The following is a 19992-nucleotide window of genomic DNA, read 5'->3' on the forward strand; positions in this document are numbered from 1 at the left end:
AAAAACTGCATTGGGATGACAGAGCAGGGAGAGAAAGGCGTGTTAACAAGGGTGGCACCGGTCTCTCCCAACCCTCCAGGCAGCTGCTCAGTTCCTAAATGTCCTATTGTGAATAATATCTAAGGACGGACTGATCAAAATTCTAGACGTATATATTGACTTCTGTGATGAATTGTTTTATACCTTTCTCCCTCCTCGATGACGAAATCCAACAGATTATAGATTGCAGCTAGGATGCTGCACTGGCTGTAAGGTCAGGCCTTAGACACTTGTAGAAATGCTCCAGTGTCCGGAGTCTATCAACATCTCCTCTGTTCCCTCTGGCTTCCCAGAAAAGGTTTAAGACACATTGGCCTCACTGAGAAGTCAAGAAAGAGATGCAAAGGATCTATGCAGTTGCATGTCTACTGAACAGCAGAGTCTGTTCACAGACATCAAAGCACAGTCACTGGAGGATGAGCTGGAGATACATCAGGCGCTAAGCCACTAGCCTCCTCGTGATATCATCTGAGACATAAAACAAGTATATGGCGGTCTATGCTTATAATCCCAGACTCTGGAGATTAAGAGGAGAGGTGCAGGACAGCCAGGTTTGCAAAGTGAGATGCAATCTACCTGAGTCAATGTATGAGCCTTTGTATGAGTGTATGTGTGTGTGTGTGTGTGTACATCTATCTACTTATCTATACATATATAGGTATATACATATATACATATTTGTGTACATATACACTTTGTGTGTGTGTACATCTATCTACTTATCTATCTATATATATAGGTATATACATATATACATATTTGTGTACATATACACTTTGTGTGTGTACATCTATCTAGTTATCTATCTATCTATATAGGTATATACATATATACATATTTGTGTACATATACACTTTGTGTGTGTGTGTACATCTATGTACTTATCTATACATACATAGGTATATACACATATACATATTTGTGTACATATGCACTTTGTGTGTCTATGTATGTGTATATATATATGTGTGTACATATTCATATTCATATACATATATATCACGGCCCATGGAGATGACAGGTCAATGGGAAAGGTGCCTGCTGACCTGGGTTTGAGTTGCAGGAAAAAACCTGATTCCTGCAAGTTGTCATCTGACCTCACTTGTGTGCTATATCACATGCACAAACACACAGATACACAGTAAATATACTTCTAATCTTTAAAAAATTCAGTTTCACATCTTATTTAGCTTATAATTAAACTCATATTATCTAATATTTCTAAAACTGTTGTTATAATCCCATCCTTTCACTTAATGCCATTAATAAAAAACTTGAAATATTTTAAGAACTATTTTATTATTTATGTATATATTTGGGTGTCAAAAGTTATTTTGCTAACTATTTATGCATATATTCATGCAAGTGTGTGAAGGTAAATGTGCACATGCTTATGGGTGCTCACAGATCCCAAAAGAGGGCCTCAGATCCCCCACCAGTGGAGCTACAGAGGATTGTGAGCTATGTGACATGGGTGTTGTGAGCCAAACTCAGGTCCTCTGGAGTAGTGGCAAGCTCTCTTATTTACTTAATCATCTATCTCTCCAGCCCCCTAAAACATTATATATAAATAAAAATGTATAAATATAATATAAATATATATAATGTATACACACACACAAAGATACCAAGAGCCAATATTGGCAACAATATCTATTAAGGAATAATATGTGGATGTTTATGGAAATTAAATACTGTGCTTAACATTCAGGCAATTGGGATTTATCAATGATTTGCCATTCACACAAATGTTTCTGATTAAAAAAAATATATATATATATATATAATACGCATGCACATATATAACAAAATATGTAATGTTTATGTAATATGAAATGTTTCTAGAAAGTATATATGGTACTTTCTTACAAAATAAAAATTATAAATCAAAGTCTATAAAACTTGGAAGTATCAAAAATACTGTTCTATGTGCCAACAAGGAAATTGTGCATGAGCGTGTAGAAGGCACAGCATACCTTGAATGGCCTGCAGCACCTGCTGATCATGCGCCTCTTGACTGACTGGATCTTCTTCCCCAGGTTCCTCAGAGGCAGCTCTGCAAGTGAGAACAGACAGACCAGGCCGTGCTCCTCCACTCCAGACTCAACGATGCTCTCAACAGCTGTGGAGGCGCAAGCCAGAGCGAGCCCCAGATCTGCCCCCACTGATTTTGATTCCATGGAGAATTAAATCCAGAGCTATAAAAAACCCTGCAATCTTTGAAGATATTAATTTTCATAACTGCTTTAATGTTTTTAAGTACTTAACTCCAACTACCTATTGAAAAGCAGCTTTAGCTTGCCTAAGTATAAACTGTAAATATGCTTTAAATGCCTTGAAGATGCATTTAAAAAAAAAGATGCTCAGAGCTACATTGTAGACTACGCTCACAGACACACACACACACACATATGTGTGTATATATATATATATATATATACACACACACACACAATACATCAATTATTACCGTTTAAATAATTACTGTCAAGAAACATTCAACAAAATGAATGTGTATTTCTATTACTTAAAATAACCTTCTAATGTAATTTTTTATTCATTTTATTTTGTCACTATGCAGTCAATGAATGACTAGCATCACCATAAGGACATAGCTTTTTGTGTTATAGACGATATCACACCGGCAGTGTAGGGAACAGTTATGATGCTGAACTCATACCCTATCTTTTATTTGTGTATTTTATTATTCTTCTTTCATCTTTTTAACAATCCAGTCATTATCCCCCTCCCAGTTCCCTCCCCGGCAGTTCTGCATCCCATTCTTCCTCCCCCAGCTCCAAGAGGATGTCCCCACCCCCAGCCACTTACCCTATCAGACCTCCCACTCCCTAGGGTCTCAAATCTCTTGAGGGTTTGGTGCAATTTCTCTCACTGAGGCCACACCAGTCAGTCCTCTGCTGTATGTGTGTCGGGAGCCTCATATCAGCTGATGTATGCTGCCTGGTTGGTGGCTCAGTGTCTAAGAGATCTCAGGGGTCCAAGTTAGGTGAGACTGCTGGGATTCCTACAGAATCGCCCTCCTCCCCAGCTTCTTCCAGCCTTTCCCTAATTCCAACACAGGGGTCCTCAGCTTCTGTCCATTGGTTGGGTGTAAGTATCTGCATCTGACTCTGTCAGCTGCTTGTCTGGCGAGAGCAGCCATGCTAGGCTCCTGTCTATTTTTTAAAGCCTCACTTTGATAGCATTTAAGAAACTAAAAGGAAAAATAAATAAATTAAATTATCTTGATTATAAAAAAAGAACAATTTATTTTTTTAGTTGTCATATCTGTTCTAAAACATGAGGTTTAATTATAATACAGAACATACAGTAGATATACATAGCTGCCATTTGTAAACTATAAATCTTCTAAAGTGTGCAATGTTCTGTGATAGAAACTCCTTTTGAGATACAAACTATGGTGTTATCACATACTTTAAAAATGACACATGAAAGAGAGAGGGCCGGGTGACCGTCATCAGGACTCAGGGCCTGCACGCAGACTGCTGAGCTCCCAGAACATCTTCACAAGCTCTCTCCAACCTGAGCCCACACTGAGTCTGGCACACATCCCCACCAGCTATTTAGGTAGAGAATGCCAGGAACTGTCGGAGTGCAGATAGTGTGGTGCTCTCTGGGAACAGGTCCTTTCTGGCCCAGAGAGAGGGCTGAGTGACTGCCATCAAGACTTAGGACCTGCTCTCCAGACGGTTGAGCTCCCAGAACAACCTCACAAGGGCTCTCCCACCTGAGTCCAGAAGAGAGAGCTGGGTCACCCCCATAAGGACTCAGAATCTTCCCACAGAAGGATGAGCACCCAGAACAGCCTCACAAGCACTCTTCCACCCGAGCTCACAGAGACAGAACCGAGTCACTTCCATCAGAACTAACCGCCTGCCAGCAAATAGTTGAAAACCGAGGAGCAATCTCCTTCCTGAGCCTACGGACCCTCAGACCCACAGGAGGCACAAGCCCCAGCCAGAAAAAACAAAATCACCTATAATCACAGACAACAAGATGGCAAGAGGAAAGTCCCAAGACATCATGGCAACATCAGAATCCACCTCTCCCATGACAGAAAACAGTGGTATCTTCTCAAAAATTGACCATATAATTGGTCACAAAACAGGTCTCAACAGATACAAGAAGATCAAAATACTCCCACACATCCTATCAGATCACCATGGACTAAACTGGTCTTCAATAACATCAAAAACAACAAAAATCCCACATACACATAGAAGCCGAACAACGTGCTACTCAATGATAACATGGTCAAGGAAGCAATAAAGAAAGAAATTTAAGGCTTTTTAAGAATTTAATGAAAATGAAGGAACAACATACCCAAACTTGTGGGGTGTAATGAAAGCAGTACCAAGAGGAAACCTCATAGCTCTGAGTGCCTCCAAAAAAAAAAAAAAAAAAAAAAAAACTGGAGAGAACATAGACTAGCAGCTTGACAGCACAATTGAAAGCTCTAGAACAAAAAGAAGCAGATACACCAAAGAGGAGTAGAAGGCAGGAAATAATCAAACTCAGAGCAGAAATCAACCAAGTAGAAACAAAAAGAACCATACAAAGAATCAATAAAACAAGGAGCTGGTTATTTGAGAAAGTCAACAAGATCGATAAACCCTTAGCCAGATTAACTAGAGGGCGCAGAGAGAGTATCCAAATTAACAAAATCAGAAATGAAAGGGGAGACATAACACAAAAACTGAAGAGATTCAAGAAATTATCAGATCCTACTACTAAAACATATACTCAACAAAACTGGAAATTATAGAGAAAATGGACAAATTTCTAGACAGATATGAGGTACCAAAGTTAAATCAGGACCAGGTATACAATCTAAACAGTGCCATAACATGTAAAGAAATAGAAGCTGTCGTCAAAAGCCTCCCAAGCTAAAAAAGCTCAGGACCAGATGGGTTCAGTGCAGAATTCTATTAGATTTTATAGAAGACTTAATACCAATATCTTCAAGCAATTCCATTAAAATCAGGGAGTGGACAAAGCTGCCCACTCTCCCCCTACCTATTCAATATAGTACTGTAAGTCTGGGCCAGAGCAATTAAACAACAAAAGGAAGTCAAAGGAATACAAGTTGGAACGGAAGAAGTCAAATTATCACTATTTGCTGATGGTATGATAGTATACTTAAGAGACACCAAATATTCACCAGAGAACACCTACATCTGATAAACAACTTCAGCAAAGTGACTGGATATAAAATTAACTCAAAAGAATCAATAGCCTTCCTGTACTCAAAGGATAAACATACTGAGAAGAAATTAGGGAAAATATACCCTTCACAATAGTTACAAACAGTATGAAATACCTTGGTATGACCCTAACTAAACAAGTGAAAGATCTGTATGACAAGAACTTCAAATCTTTGAAAAAGAAAATTAAAGAAGATCTCAGAAGATGAAAAGATGCCCCATGCGTATGGATTGGAAGGATCAATATTGTAAAATTGGCCAAATGGCCATCTTACTAAAAGCAGTCTACAGATTCAATGCAGTCACCATCAAAATTCCAACTTCATAGAGTTGGAAAAAGCAACTTGAAAATTCATCTTGAATAATAAAAAAACCTAGGATAGTGAAATCTATTCTCAACAATAAAAGAATTTCTGGAGGAATCACCATCCCTGACCTCAAGTTATATAGCAAAGCAATTGTGATAAAAAAAAAAAAAAAAAAAAAAAAAAGGAAAAAAAAAACACATGATATTGGTACAGAGACAGGCAGTAGATCACTGGAACAGAACTGAAGACTCAGAAATAAACCCACACACCGATAGTCACTTGATCTTTAACAAAGGAGCTAAAAACATTCAATGGAAAAAGGACAGCCTCTTCAACAAATGGTGCTGGTTCAACTGTCAGTCAGCATGCAGAAGAATGCAAATCAATCCTTTCTTACCTCATTGTACAAAGCTCAAGTGCAAGTGGATCAAAGATCTCCACATCAAACCAGATACACTGAAAGTATTAGAAGAGAAAGTGGAGAAAAGCTTAGACACATAGGCACAGGGGAAATTTCCTGAACAGAACACCAATGGCTTATGCTCTAATATCAAGAATCGACAAATGGGACCTCATAAAATTACAAAGTAAAGCTAAGGACAGTCAAGAAGACAAAACAGCAGCCAACAGATTGGGAAAGGATCTTTACCAATCCTATATCTGATAGAGGGCTAATACCCAATATATACAAAGAACACAAGAAGTTAGACTCCAGAGAATCAAACAATCTTATTAAAAAATGAGATACAGAGCTAAACAAAGAATTCTCAACTGAGGAATACTGAATGGCCGAGAAACACCTAAAGAAATGCTCAACATCCCTAGTCGTTAGGGAAATGCAGCTCAAAACAACCCTGAGATTCTACCTCACAGCAGTTAGAATGGCTAAGATCAAAAACTCAGATGACAGCAGATGCTGGAAAGGAGGTTGAAAAGGAGGCACCTTCCTCCACTGTTGGTGGAATTGTAAGCTGGTAAAACCAGTCTGAAAATCAGTCTGGTGGTTTCTCAGAAAATTGGATATAGTACTTCCTGAAGACCCAGCTATTCCACTCCTGGATATATATCCCAAAGATGCTCCAACATATAACAAGGACACATGCTCCACCGTGTTCATATCAACCTTATTTATAATAGCCAGAAGCTAGAAATAACCCAGATGTCCTTCAACAGAGGAATAGATACAAAAACTGTGGTGCATTTACACAATGGAGTATTACTCAGCTATTAGAAATAATGACTTCATGAAATTCCTAGGCAAATGAATGGAACTAGAGACTATTATCCTGAGTGAGGTAACCCAGTCACAAAAGAACGCACATGGTATGCACTCACTGATAAGCAGATACTAGCCTCAGAAAGCACTGAATACCCAAGAAACAATTCACAGAATTTATGAAGCTCAAAGAGAAGGAAGTTCAAAATTGGGATGCCTCAGTCCTACTTATAAGGGAGAGGAAAAAACAAAAAAAAACAAAAAACACCCAACAGAGGAAATACAAGATCAAATAAAGGAACAGGAATTGAAGGAAAGATTATTCAGAGGCTGCCTCACCTGTACATCCTCCCCATATGCAGCCACCAAACTCAAGCACTATTGCTGATGCCAAGAAGTACTTACTGGCAGGGACCAGATAGAGATGCCTCCCCAGGGGCTCTGCCAGAGTCATACAGAAACAGCTGAGCATGCTTTCAGCTAACCACTGAACACAGGAACCCCAATGATGCTGCTAAAGAAAGGACTGAGGGAACTGACAGGGGTCTCAAGCTCATGGGAAGAACAACATTATCATCCAACCAAACCCTCTACAACTCCCATGAACTAAAACACCAACCACTGAGCACACATTAAGAGACCTATTGCTCCAGTTGCATATATAGCTGAAGACTGTCTGGCAACAATGTGAGAAGATGCCTTTGTGCAGGGAGGGCATATTTTTCCCAATGTAGGAGAATGCCAGGGCAATGGGGTGGAGAGGGTGATAAGGAGGGGTGCACCTTCGTGAAGACAAGTGGAAGAGGAGGGGGATAGGAACAAGTAGGGGGAATGAGATTACATTTCAAATGTAAATACAGAGAGTATCTAATAAAAAAAAAGAATGAATGACACACGCATTTGACTTACTTCAGAGAATTCAGAGCTACTTGATCAACATTTGTAATTCGAAGTCTAAGTAATGCATTTTCTTTTATACTCTTTGGAAGGCTAGGATGCTCACAGCTCAAAAATGTCAAAGTCGCACCCTGAGGAAATGAACAGAAAGAAATGTCTTAAAACTAGAAAATATCCAAAAATAAAACACAACTCATTCTGATTAAAGAGATTTGATTTTTATCATTGTTGCCTTGATATGTTCTTAAAACGTGGCCAAAATATAGTAGGTTTGACAAATATTTAAGGACCACATCTAACTAATACTATTTAAAAAATGAACTAATCCCCCCAAACCCTAATACAGTACATGCCTATACAATAACTCTTGTGAATAAAAGAGAATTCCTATTTTAAACAAGAAACCACAAAAGGTATGGCATGAGTTCCACTGAATATGTGGTAACTTCTGTGATGGTCAGTTTGGTCAACATAACATAATATGCAGAAATTCCTGGGGAAGGAGTCTTAGTGTGGAACTGTCTACACTAGGCTGACATGTGAGCACGGGAGTTGTCGTTTTTTATAACGTAGAGTTGTAAAGACCCATCCACTGTGGGTGGCATCACTCCCTAGACAGGGGATCCTGGGATGTCTAACTGGAGAAAGCATGTTGAGCCCTAGCATGTGTGTCTAATTGGTTCAGCATCCTCTGCTCTTGGCTGTGGATATGACATGACATGTTGCATCAAGTTCCCACCACCTTGAGTTTTCTGTGACTTGTAATCTGGAATTGCCAGCCAAAGAAGCCTTTTCTCCCTCTTTATCCAAGGCATTTTATCACAGCAACAAAACAACAACCAAAAACAAACAAAACTAATATAATTCAAAACAAATTCAGAACTAGAGCTTTTGGTTCGCAGAAAGATGATGCCTCAGAGATTGGGGAATCCTAGTACATTGATCACAGTCTTTCACCTGGACTTTTGATAACAGACATCACAAGACTACAAAACCCAATTTTAGCCTAATTAGATCATCAAAGCTTAACGTAACCTTGAGAATTACTTTTCTAGTTTCAGAGTTGCTTCACATGTGACAAATGTGACCAATGTATAAAAGAGGCTTTGTCCCTCCTACAGAGCATAAGGAAAGAGATTTCCCCTTCCTCCCTCTTGGAACAATTATTTTATAAAATTAATAAGTGTGATGTTGGCATGTTCTCGTCCCTTTGAGGTGGAGATGAATTCTTTTTTTGTTGTTAGCGTTGTGGCCAAGGAGTCGTTTCCCAAGATGATAAACCAGTCTAGGAAAGGGGAAAAAAAAGGGAGAGACAGCACTCAAAATACACTGTCTATATAAACCTGCTGAGATAACCCTTCTAAATGTGTGATGTAAACACAACATATCCTGTGTGGGGGTGATGCCTCCCTTCCCCCTTCCTCCCTTCTTGCCTCTCCACCCCCCTTTCTCCATTCATGCCTCATCTCTACTTCCTTGTTTCCTCACTTTCCTGAGCTAAAGAAGGAAGTGAATTTCCACATTTGGTTCATATGAGGAAAGAGGGTAAGAATGGATCAGTAACCACACTGAACTGCACTAGCAGCAGCTCAGAACTGGTATTGACTGTCACGTTCAATAGAAATTAAGTGTTATCTTCAGACTGCACAAAAGGAGCTGGAGTTCACTTTCTCTAGACATCAAGAGTCAAGTAGGAATGTCACAGGTATGGATTGTCTAACCCAAGGTTAAGATGTGTAGACTTTCCTCCTCCTTTACTCCTTTCCGACTCGGTCATCACATCTCGGTGGCTGGATCTCCTAAAGACTTGTCTTTTAACTACCTTTGGAGCCACTGTCACTTGTTTCTCAAGGTTCCATGAGTTCTCTCCTAGGTTAATATCCATCCAATCCATGCCTTACATGTCTGCTCTTAACCGTTCCACATACTGAATTCAGAGAGATATTTCTAAATGACAAATCTAGTCATGTAGTTTCTCTACCCACATCCTCTTTTCAGTGACACATCATCACACACTGCTCTTTAGTGTAAGACTCCTTTTTTATTAGTCGTGGTGAGCATAGGTATCTGTATGTGGAAGTCATAGGACATCCTCAGGTAGCACCGTAGGTACTAATCACCCTTTTTCTTTTTATGAGACCTGGTCTCTCTGTGGTCCAGAACTTACCAGGTAGACTAAGCTGTGTCTAGCTAATAATCCAAAAAACCGACCAGTCTCTGTCACTCCAGCACTGAGATTAAAGTTTGTGCTACCAAGTCCTGAATTTTTGACATGGGTTCTGGAAATTTATTCCAGGTCCCATGCTAGCAAGATTAAACTCTGCCAACTGAACTATCTCTCTATCACAAGTCTCCTTTCTTTATGTCTATAGTCAAACAAATTGACCTACTTTCAGTCTCCAGGTAATCCATGAACTTTCCAGCCTTTGATCTTTATACATATTCTTCTCCACCTTGAAGCCTTTCCAGTACCCACACAGAGTTCTTAACTAACATCGGGTGTCACTTTCTCCAGAAACTCTTCTAGCCATTGAACTCGACCCACAATGTCTCCAATGTGACTCCTATGTGATTCCCATTATGCTGCGATTGCCATGAAGCAAAGAACAATTGTAATTTACTCAGCATTCCTTCTCTAGTGTTTACAATGTGAGCATACAAAGGCATCGCCTGAATGATCAATGCAGAGAATGTTTCTTTAGATGTGACTTAAAAATTCAGTACACTTGACAAGGTCGGAGAGCAACTAGAAGACAGGCTGTCAAAGGTGAAGCTCCAGAGGGCAGTGCCACTCCACAGAGAAAATCAAGTTCCTCCTTCTGTGACCTATTACTCCCGGGGCTACTGAGGTAGGCACTTGTGCAGAACAGGCCTGTACAGAGAGCTAAGACAGTAGCAAGAAATAGTCCTCCTGGCCACGGTCTCCACTGAGAAACACTGTATGAACGTTTATGAGAAATAAATACTGTGTTTAAGGTTTGGATGATTGGGATTTATCAACCATTCACCATTCACACAAATAAATGTGTTTATTTATCAGGAAAATAAACTGGACCAGTGGCCCTGCTGCACACCAGAGAGATGAACAGAGGTAAAGTGCCAGCACACACCTGAACTTACATTATGGGGCCAGAACACATACAAACTTACAGTGCATGCACACACACATGTGCAAACACACACACACACACACATATGCACATACACACATACATGCACACATACACACATGTACACACATACACACATGCACACACACATACACAAACATACACACATGCACACACACTTACAGTATAGAAGTCACCAGGCTCATATTGCTTTCCTTTTCTTCGTCCATATTGATGATGATAAATGTCTTTTTTAATAAAAGGAAGCACGCTTGTTCTGGAAGTGAAGCAACAGTGAAAATGAAGGCATTCAGTTCCTCTTGGAAGCAGCTCTAGGTTCTGACAGTGTTTCAAGCATACCTGTTTTTCCCAAACACTCGATATTCATACACAGTTAGGGACTGGTCATGGGTAAAGAAAAACCCAATCAGTTCCCTGCAGGCATCTCGTCCATTTCTAGAAAAACAAGACGATGCCAAAGACCTTTAAATATGGTGATGTTTTTAAGTGAGTAGTAAACCGAGATCATGCATCTCAAGTGTCGATACTGTAACTCCCTAGGGTGTGCAGCAGTGAATAAGGGTCACCACAGATTTAGGGAAAGTATGCCATGGCTTGCAGAAATCCCCAACTCTTTAGATTTGGATAAAGCAAAAGGTGTGAGCTTAACTGTGGACAGTCAGCTCTGTCACAACTCAGGTAGTCAATCAACAGAGATTGGGAGCACCTTCATGGAGGCAATGGGGGGATGGTACTGGTGGAAAGGGGATAGCACCTGAAATGTAAATACAGAGAATATCCAAGTTAAAACAAAACAAAGCAAAAACACTCTGGGCCTGCAAAGTTTATAAGATTGAGGTAAAAAAAAATTAAAAGCCAAACTTTCCCAAGACTTTTAAGATCAATTTTCAAATATTCTTAGTTAAAATATCTGTCTTATGGTGTTCCATTTTATACAATAATAATTGGTGTGCTTAAAATTAAATAACCCAAAAGTCCACATTTTTGGGACTGGTATGATTTATCTAATCTTGACAGTTCTATAAAAGAAAATAATATACTATTGTAATCACAGAAGTTAAACAAATGAATAAAGCGACAGTTACCTTGATAAGACCCTCCCCTCGAATTCCACTTTCTGAGAAAGGTCATTCTCTGTTAGTGTGGAGTTGGTTCTTATCCTGTGAAAATACATCTTGTAAGTCGTCGTTTTAGAACAGTTGTGTGCATATGTGCATTTTAGAACAGTTATGTGCATATGTGTGTGTGTTAGAACAGTTGTGTGCATATGTGTGTGTGTTTTAGAACAGTTGTGTGCATATGTGTGTGTGTTTTAGAACAGTTGTGTGCATATGTGTGTTTTAGAACAGTTGTGTGCATATGTGTGTGTGTTTTAGAACAGTTGCACTTGACAGAAACAACAAACACACCAAGGGGCTATGGCAATGTTTTGAGATGTCACAGATTAAAGACGAGAATTAAAATCCAGATTGTGAATACATAAAGACCCAGAAGACATAGTACCCTGAGCCACACGCAGTCTACACTGCATCGGTCCTCAGGCCAGGACCGGGCGAGACGGGGTGCTGGAAAGGTGCGCTCTAGACAGAGCACAGCATCTTTGCTTGCAGGGCGGTCCCAGAAAACTTGCCTCCTCTCTCCTCGCCCCCTCTGTTCTCTCTCCCCTCCCTTCTCCTTCTTTTTCTGATCCTTTTCCATTATGCCCGTATTGTATAGTATATGCTGGCCTAGCATATGCTTGGACTGCAGACCTGAGCCTTCATGTCCGCTCACAAGCCACTGCTAACCCCGTGTTTTTGCCTTCTCCACAGCACTTAGTTTCTTAGCGCTGTGATTATGACCAACAATCTCGGTTCCTCCAGTAATCTCAACAGGAAAGATTCTTGTCCTTTACGATGGAAAGAAGTTTTCTGCCTGTGAATATTAAAGGGATACAGTCTGGAGCAGCAGCAGCATTGAGCCGTAGGACCAAGACCAACATATGCCCACTTCCAAGCAGGTGGTTACACAGGAAAATAAATCTGACACAGTGAGCCCTCTCAGTCAGGTTTCCATTACAGCTGATGCTACTCTTTACTGAAACCATGGTGGGAAGGAGTACTGAATGAGCCAAGCTCTGTGTGTGTGTGTGTGTGTGTGTGTGTGTGTGTGTGTGTGTGTGTGTGTACATATATATGTATGTGTATCTGCATACAGATAACACTGCTGACCTTCTGAAGACTCATAGCCCTAATAGTCTTTAAAATGTAAAGCAGAACTCGGATGAACACACTATGATACCCTCTACTTCATCTTAAGAGATAAATCCTTGATGTATTATTACTGTTCATCTGGTTGTATGAAAACTGCAGGAAAGATAAAATAGCCATGATGTCATAGTAAGCATGTGGGCCACAGTCCCTGACAACAGGGAAAGTTTCCCCTCCCTAATGTCTAGGTCCTGCAAAAAGGAAGCTGGAGGTGGGGAGCTAAAGCCTGCTAACTTAGGAGCTTGGGAACAGAAAGGATCCATGAAGGCGCCATCCCCTCGGTTCAGTCTGAGTCACTGGTACCAGTGCAGTCACTGGATATTCACTATGTTCTGGAAATGTTTTTACATTCTGGGGAAGCAGCAGCAGCAATACCAACGGCCATTTATTGAGGACCTCGGACACTAGTTACTATTCGTTCAGTTCACTATGCACGGCTTTGTTTAATGCTTGCAATAGAACTGTGAAGGACGCACTGAATCATGGAGAAGAAGGACAAATAGTCGCTTGCAGCCATATGAGCACCTGACGTGTCTGGAAGACAACCTTGCTCTAACCATTGTGTTCCTTATTTCTTAGTGGTGAGCAATGTGGAGAGCCAGTTGCACCAAGGAAGCCTAACATCATCAGAAAAGCACACAAATAAATGCATATTTATATTATCAAGTGCCGAGTGCCACATTGAGTTCCAGGCAGCCAGAAAATAGTATGTGTGTTTCCCTGTGTACGTCCTGAACCAGTCCAAACCAAAATGAAGAATTAAGCACATAAACAAAGCCGAATTCCATCATTCCCAAAGCTGGTGAAAAAAGTGTGTTTTACGCACATGGCAATAATACCATAAGTGTTTGTCACTAGAGTTATACAGACTAACTGCTTCTTTGTACCGAGGGAAAAACCTGTAAAGTTCAGTACAAGGGTGAAATGTGTGTCTGCAGGAAGCTGCCTCCAGAGAAAAGAGAAGAGAGGGGTTACGCTACATACACCAATCTTGCTGCCAACTTATGCAGCAGAGGTCCTTCCTCCCTTCCTTCCTTCCTTCCTTTCTTCCTTCCTTCCTTCCTTCCTTCCTTCCTTCCTTCCTTCCTTCCTTCTTCTCTGGAGAGAACAAAGAGAGTGGGAAGCCATGGTTCTGAAAATCCTAATCAAGAAACCCCATCGTTTTCTCTGAACTGGATTGACTTTAAACAACAGTGTGCACTTGTTATGAACCGATGCAAAGGTGGCTGCAAGAAAGCAGAGAAATGAGACTGAAAAGCAGGAATCAAATTATCTGGCAGTGCTAATGGTTTGACACACGGTGCAGTAAAATTCAGAATTCAGGGTGATACGTACTTCCGAGTAGGCTCAGACTTATTAGAGGAAGATACGAAAGGCACTCCCAGTGTAAGAGTGGATTGGTAAGTTGGTCACACTTTGCATAAGGACATCCAGATGAACGATGCAGAGGTGGAAATTAATCATCATTAGTCTCCAGTGAAATGCAAATTAAAATCACCAACATGCATTGAGTAGGAGAAATGCAATGAAAAGACATAAGTAGCACCAAGTGCTGGCAAAGATGTTTAGCCATTGGACCACTCATCCCGCAGCTGGGGTGACTATTTGCCAGTGCTCTGTGGAGCTGAACAAGGGCAAACTCTGTGGTCCAGGGAGTCTAAATATTCACTCAACATAAGGGAGTTTGTGTGTTTACCAGAAGGTATGCACAACGCCGTTCACCACAGTATAATTCATAAGTCAGCTGGCATGCTAAGCATCTGTGAGTGGGGAGTTGTCATATATTCATATAATGGAGTAACAGAGAGCAAAGAGAAAAACTACTATAAATCACAACATGGATGATACTCCTCAGTATAATGTTGAGGAAAAGACATCAGGCATATTACATTGAGAGTCTTTATAAAGATGTGGTTAGCCCCCTATGGTTCTAAAGAGAAGTGGGCCACTTCAGAGGCAGAGCATGTGTGGAATGATGGCCTTTTGCCTCTGCAAATTAATTCTTCATATATTACATGAATCTGAGTTAGCCAAGCAGAGTATCATCCTTAGGCAGAGATGTCTAAATTACTATATTTCTCATTTTCATCTCTGTTATCCTGAAAAGAATTATGACTTCCCTTCTAGATTATTAACGTTTAAAAAATGGAATGCAAAGAAGGTAGAAGAAAACATGTAAGGAGACAGCACTTAGATCTGAAATCGTAAAACTTTTACTTTGCTGTACATGGTTTTAAAGAGATGCAAAATTATTCAGCAAGGTGCAGATGTGTATTTTTAACAACATTAAACTTTTCTTACTTCGTTTCATGCAGAGTTCGTCTCCTAACTCGAAATGGCACCCTCTCTGAGTCTGGAGGGACATGAGAACTCTCTTGGTTCTTGGTGTTTACATCTTGTTCTGGATCACTGATGACAGCCCTAAGCAGGAGGACACAAAGTCTGATGTCTAGTGCTACAAAATATGTGCTCACTTACTTTTGAGCAGTTGGAAACTCTCAAGCATCAGGTGGCACTTTGTCCCGTTGTCATAATAATGTTTGTCATATACGAGTGTATTTCACTATTAAAAGTACTACCCTTAAAAAAATGAATACAGTTATTCATACTTTCACACAAACAGAACATAAGAACACCTAGAAATTATGGCTGGAAGTAAGAACTTTATGTCTTTCTCTTAGCTCTCTTCAAATAGAGGTTTTGCTGGCTTCTGATAACATGGGATGGAATATTGGTAAATGAGACTTCTTCTAAACTGCTTTCTGATACTGTATGAGCACTGACCAAAGACACCCTGGGGAGGAAAAGGTTTATTTTATCTGACACATTACAGGTCAACTTCGACAGGAGCCAAAGCACAAACTTGAAGCAAAGGCCAAGAGGATGGCTCTTTCCTAGCTTTCTCCCAGGTTGCAGTTCTTCTCCAACCCAGGACACCTGCCTACAGATGGTACCAACCCCAGAGAGCTAGGTCCTCTGACACTGATTATCAGATGCCCTCCCACACGTGCCCACAGACCAATCTGGTAGAGACAATTCTTCGGTGGAGATTCCTCCATCCTGGGTATGTCAAATTGTCAACCGAACCAGCCATCTCAAAAGTATAAAGTGATGGGCACAATGGACAGAACATGAGTGGGAAAGCGTGAAGAAACAGGACATGATTTCTAGAAAGAAAAACATAGGGGTCTGGGAAGATGTTTCAGTCAGTGAAGTGCTTGCATCACAAGCATGAAGAGCTGAGTTTAGATCATTGGATGTGTACAAAGGTTAGGCAAGGTGGCACACATCTGTAATCCCAGGGATGAAGGGGATGGAGACAAAAATAACCCTGGACATCACTGGCCAGCTAGCTGATCGAAACTGTGAGTTCCAGGTCCAGTGACTGTTTCAAAAGTCACGATGAAGAACCATTGCAGAAAACACACTTTCATCAACTTATGGCCTCCATGTGCACACATACCACATACACAAAATTAAAAGACATATATAGGGAGTCCATGGAACCACTTGAATTGATTCTTCTTTTTTTCTTATATTTATTAAATTTATATTTATTTTAAAAACATTTTAATTTATTTTTACTTATTCACTTTACATTCTATTCACTGCCCCCCTCTCTGTCACCCCCTCCAGTCACACCCACCCAAGACATGCATGGTATATACTCACTTATAAGTGGATATTAGCCATCTAATACAGGTACCATGCTGCACTCCATAGACCCAAAGAAGCTAAACAAGAAGGAAGGCCCAAGCAAGAAAGCTTGAGTCTCACTTAGAAGGAGAAATAAAATAGTCATAAGAGAAAGATGGAGGGAGGGGACTGGGAAGAAGGGTAGAGATGGAAGGGATTGGAGGGTTCAGGATCAGATTGGGGAAGGACAGGAGAGATGCCTACATGGCCATGAAGATAAATGGAAATCTGCAACTGACATGGGTGGGGAGGTCCCGGGCATCTCCTGGATGAGACAGAGACTTGGTGTAAGGGAGGCACCCAAGAATCAATGGGGATGACCTTAACTGTGACTCACTACATTGGAAATTGGGACCTGAAGAGGCCACTTCCTGTATCCAAGCAGGAACCCTAATGGAGACAACAACCCACCCACAAAACTTTGAACCCAAAATTTATCTAGTTACAAGAAACGCAGGACTGGAGGATAAAGAAGAGACTGGGGGAATGGCCAACCAATAACTAGCCCAACTTGAGAACCATCCCATGAAAAAGTACCAATCTTAACACTATTAATGATACTCTGTTATGCTTGCAGACAGGAGTATGTGGTCCTCTAAGAAGCTCCACCTATCAGCTGACTCAGACAGATGCAGACACCCACAGCTAAACAGTGGATGGAGCTTGGGGACTCTTACGGAAGAATAGGAGGAAGGATCGCTGGCACTGAAGGGAATAGGAATTCTACAGGAAGACCAACAGAGTCAACTAACCTGGACCTTCCGAGCAATCAGAGTCTGAACCACCAACTAAGGAACATGTACAGTCTGGACCTAGGCCTTCCCACACATTGAACTGATTCTTAAATCATGAGGAGAGATTAACACTCGAAAAGGAGAAAGGCTTCACAGGGAGACAACTGTGTGTGAGGTCTCAGAGTGAGATAGAGTCTAACAAAGCTTGAGAACCTGGAGCATGTAGCTAGTGCTACACAGATCTTTTCACTTCTTGCTTCTTCCAGTAATATGCATGCCCTTTCCTAGTAATGCAGTGCTATGCAACAGTTCCATCAGCCATAAAAAAGGTTATAATGCTCTCTCCCGCCATCTCTCTCTCTCACTGCCCTCTTTACCCACCCCCTTTGTAAAATAATTTCAATGAGAATAGCCTCCATAAGTTCATGAATTTGAATGTTTGGTCCCCAGTTGTGGAACTGTTTTGGAAGGACTGGGAAGTATGAAAGAGGCCTTTCACTGAAAGTGACTTTGAGGTTTCAAAAGCTCACCCATTCCCAGCTCTCTCTCTCTCTCTCTCTCTCTCTCTCTCTCTCTCTCTGTGTGTGTGTGTGTGTGTGTGTGTGTGTGTGTGAGTTTGGGGATAGAAATGAAAGCTTTCAGCTTCTGCTCCGTCTCCATGACTACCTGCAGAACCCCAATAAACTCTTATGTAAGTTCCCTTGGTCACGGTTAAAACCCAAAAGATTAGGACATTCCATCACATTACTTCTGTGAGAATTAAACACTGCTGAAAACAGCCGTCATACATTTCACAGAGGAATTCAATAATTAAGCCTATTATTGCATGTTACTGTTAAATGCAAATGTGAAGAGTCATAGCAATGTATCAGGGCACCACAATGGACTAGATAGAGGATAGCAAGGGCCCAGGTTCAGCACCATAGAAATACAATAACACAGACACCAGATTTGGAAATACTAAGAGAACCAAGAAATTGACTTTGAGGCCATTAGCCAGAAAGATCGATAACACCACTAAGGTATAAAAGGAAACTAGTCCATATATGGGATGGAAGTGTGGAGTTGGTTTATCATCATTATAGAGATATCTTAGCCATAGCTTAGTAGGCTTTTCTATTGTCCCTCCTCACCCACCTCGGAAACTTCAACTTAATCAAAATATAAACTTCTATTTCCCCTTAAAAATGTTGCTTTCTTGAGTGCTTCCTCCTCTGATGAGATCAGAAATCAGAATAAATTCTATCATTAAATCAACATGATAAATACTAATGTAATTTAAATAGACTGAAGGAAATATTATTGTTTACTTAATATTACATATAAGATTTATATAAGCACGTGTGTGTGTGTGTGTTAATAAAGTTATGCTATTTGGGATGATAATATTCCTCCCAGAAGTCATAGCTTATCTAACAAAAATCCAACTGCTCAGCATAGGAAGCTACCTATTGAGTTAGTTGCTAGTTGAGGGAATTCAAAGACTCCCTGGACAATTTTGCCATTGCCTTTGGTTACATCCTAGTCATTGAAAGTAGAATCATATTGCTAAAGATGCACTTTGGACAAAGGGCTTGAAGGAATCGAACTGGATCTGACCTAGAAGCCTCCTCCCTAAGGACTAACTCTTAGAGCCCCAAATGGAGCTGTACAAGTTGCCAAGAGAGAAGGTGATGAATGGCCCTCCCAACTCCAGTCTATAAATGGCAACAATGATGAGACAGTGTGACAGTGGAACTTTGTGCCTGGGGTTAATGAACAGTTGTCTAATTGGACTTGAGGCTCAGTAGAAGGGAATTCATACCTGGCACTGTAAACCTAGTCAACTGCCATGTTTGGTGGTGTCTTGAGCCCTAGGAGAAATCACTTATCTAAGCCATTATAATTTTTAACTATATTCTAAATACCCTTATGCCTGCAGATGAGTGTATATCTCACCTCCATCAAAGAAGCTTCTATTTTCTTTTTCAGAAGACAGAGACCATTACAGAAAGTCATAGCTGGTCAAAATGAAGAGACTAACTGATTATGTGGTGCCCAGCCTCAACTGATATATCTACAACACAGACCCTATACCTAAGGCTCAGGGAACATCACAGAAGAGAATGAAGAAAGGTTATAAGAGCCAGAGAACCAGGATATCCCCTGTCAAATAGCATCTTCTGTTATGACAGAGAGAAAAGCTACACTTAGAATGTCTCAACAATATTGTTGCCTGAACAAGACCTGGAAAATGACAACACACACACTAACTTCCATGGAGGATCTCACGAGGCCCATGTGTAGATGAAAAGCTATAGGCAGTTCATGACTGCTAAGAGGAGGATCAGTTTTCTCCAGAAATGAGTCTCCCGATAGATTAGAAAATATCAAGTGAGTCTATATGAATATCACTAAAGTGACTCAGCAAGTTGTATTTATCAGTGGTGTGTGTGTGTGTGTGTGTGTGTGTGTGCATGTGTGAGCAAAACAAAAGTAAAAGGTCATTTGGGTTTGT

The 19992-nt window shown here is 40.5% G+C and overlaps 1 protein-coding gene across 1 annotated transcript in view; it reads right to left on the bottom strand.

The window, feature by feature from the left end:
• CAPS2 (calcyphosine 2) overlaps positions 1 to 19992 on the bottom strand; it is a gene marked incomplete at both ends in the record, with an annotated part of 46538 nt that overhangs the window by 9786 nt on the left and 16760 nt on the right. Inside the window, 6 exons of the mRNA XM_080935738.1 lie at positions 2016 to 2095; positions 7698 to 7816; positions 10979 to 11072; positions 11156 to 11251; positions 11902 to 11976; positions 15367 to 15486. Of these exons, the coding sequence (XP_080791864.1) occupies positions 2016 to 2095; positions 7698 to 7816; positions 10979 to 11072; positions 11156 to 11251; positions 11902 to 11976; positions 15367 to 15486 (584 nt within the window). The remainder of the gene's footprint in view (positions 1 to 2015; positions 2096 to 7697; positions 7817 to 10978; positions 11073 to 11155; positions 11252 to 11901; positions 11977 to 15366; positions 15487 to 19992) is intronic.

The sequence above is a fragment of the Micromys minutus genome (assembly GCF_963924665.1).
Source record: "Micromys minutus genome assembly, chromosome: 22".
In the NCBI taxonomy this organism is placed as follows: Eukaryota; Metazoa; Chordata; class Mammalia; order Rodentia; family Muridae; genus Micromys; species Micromys minutus.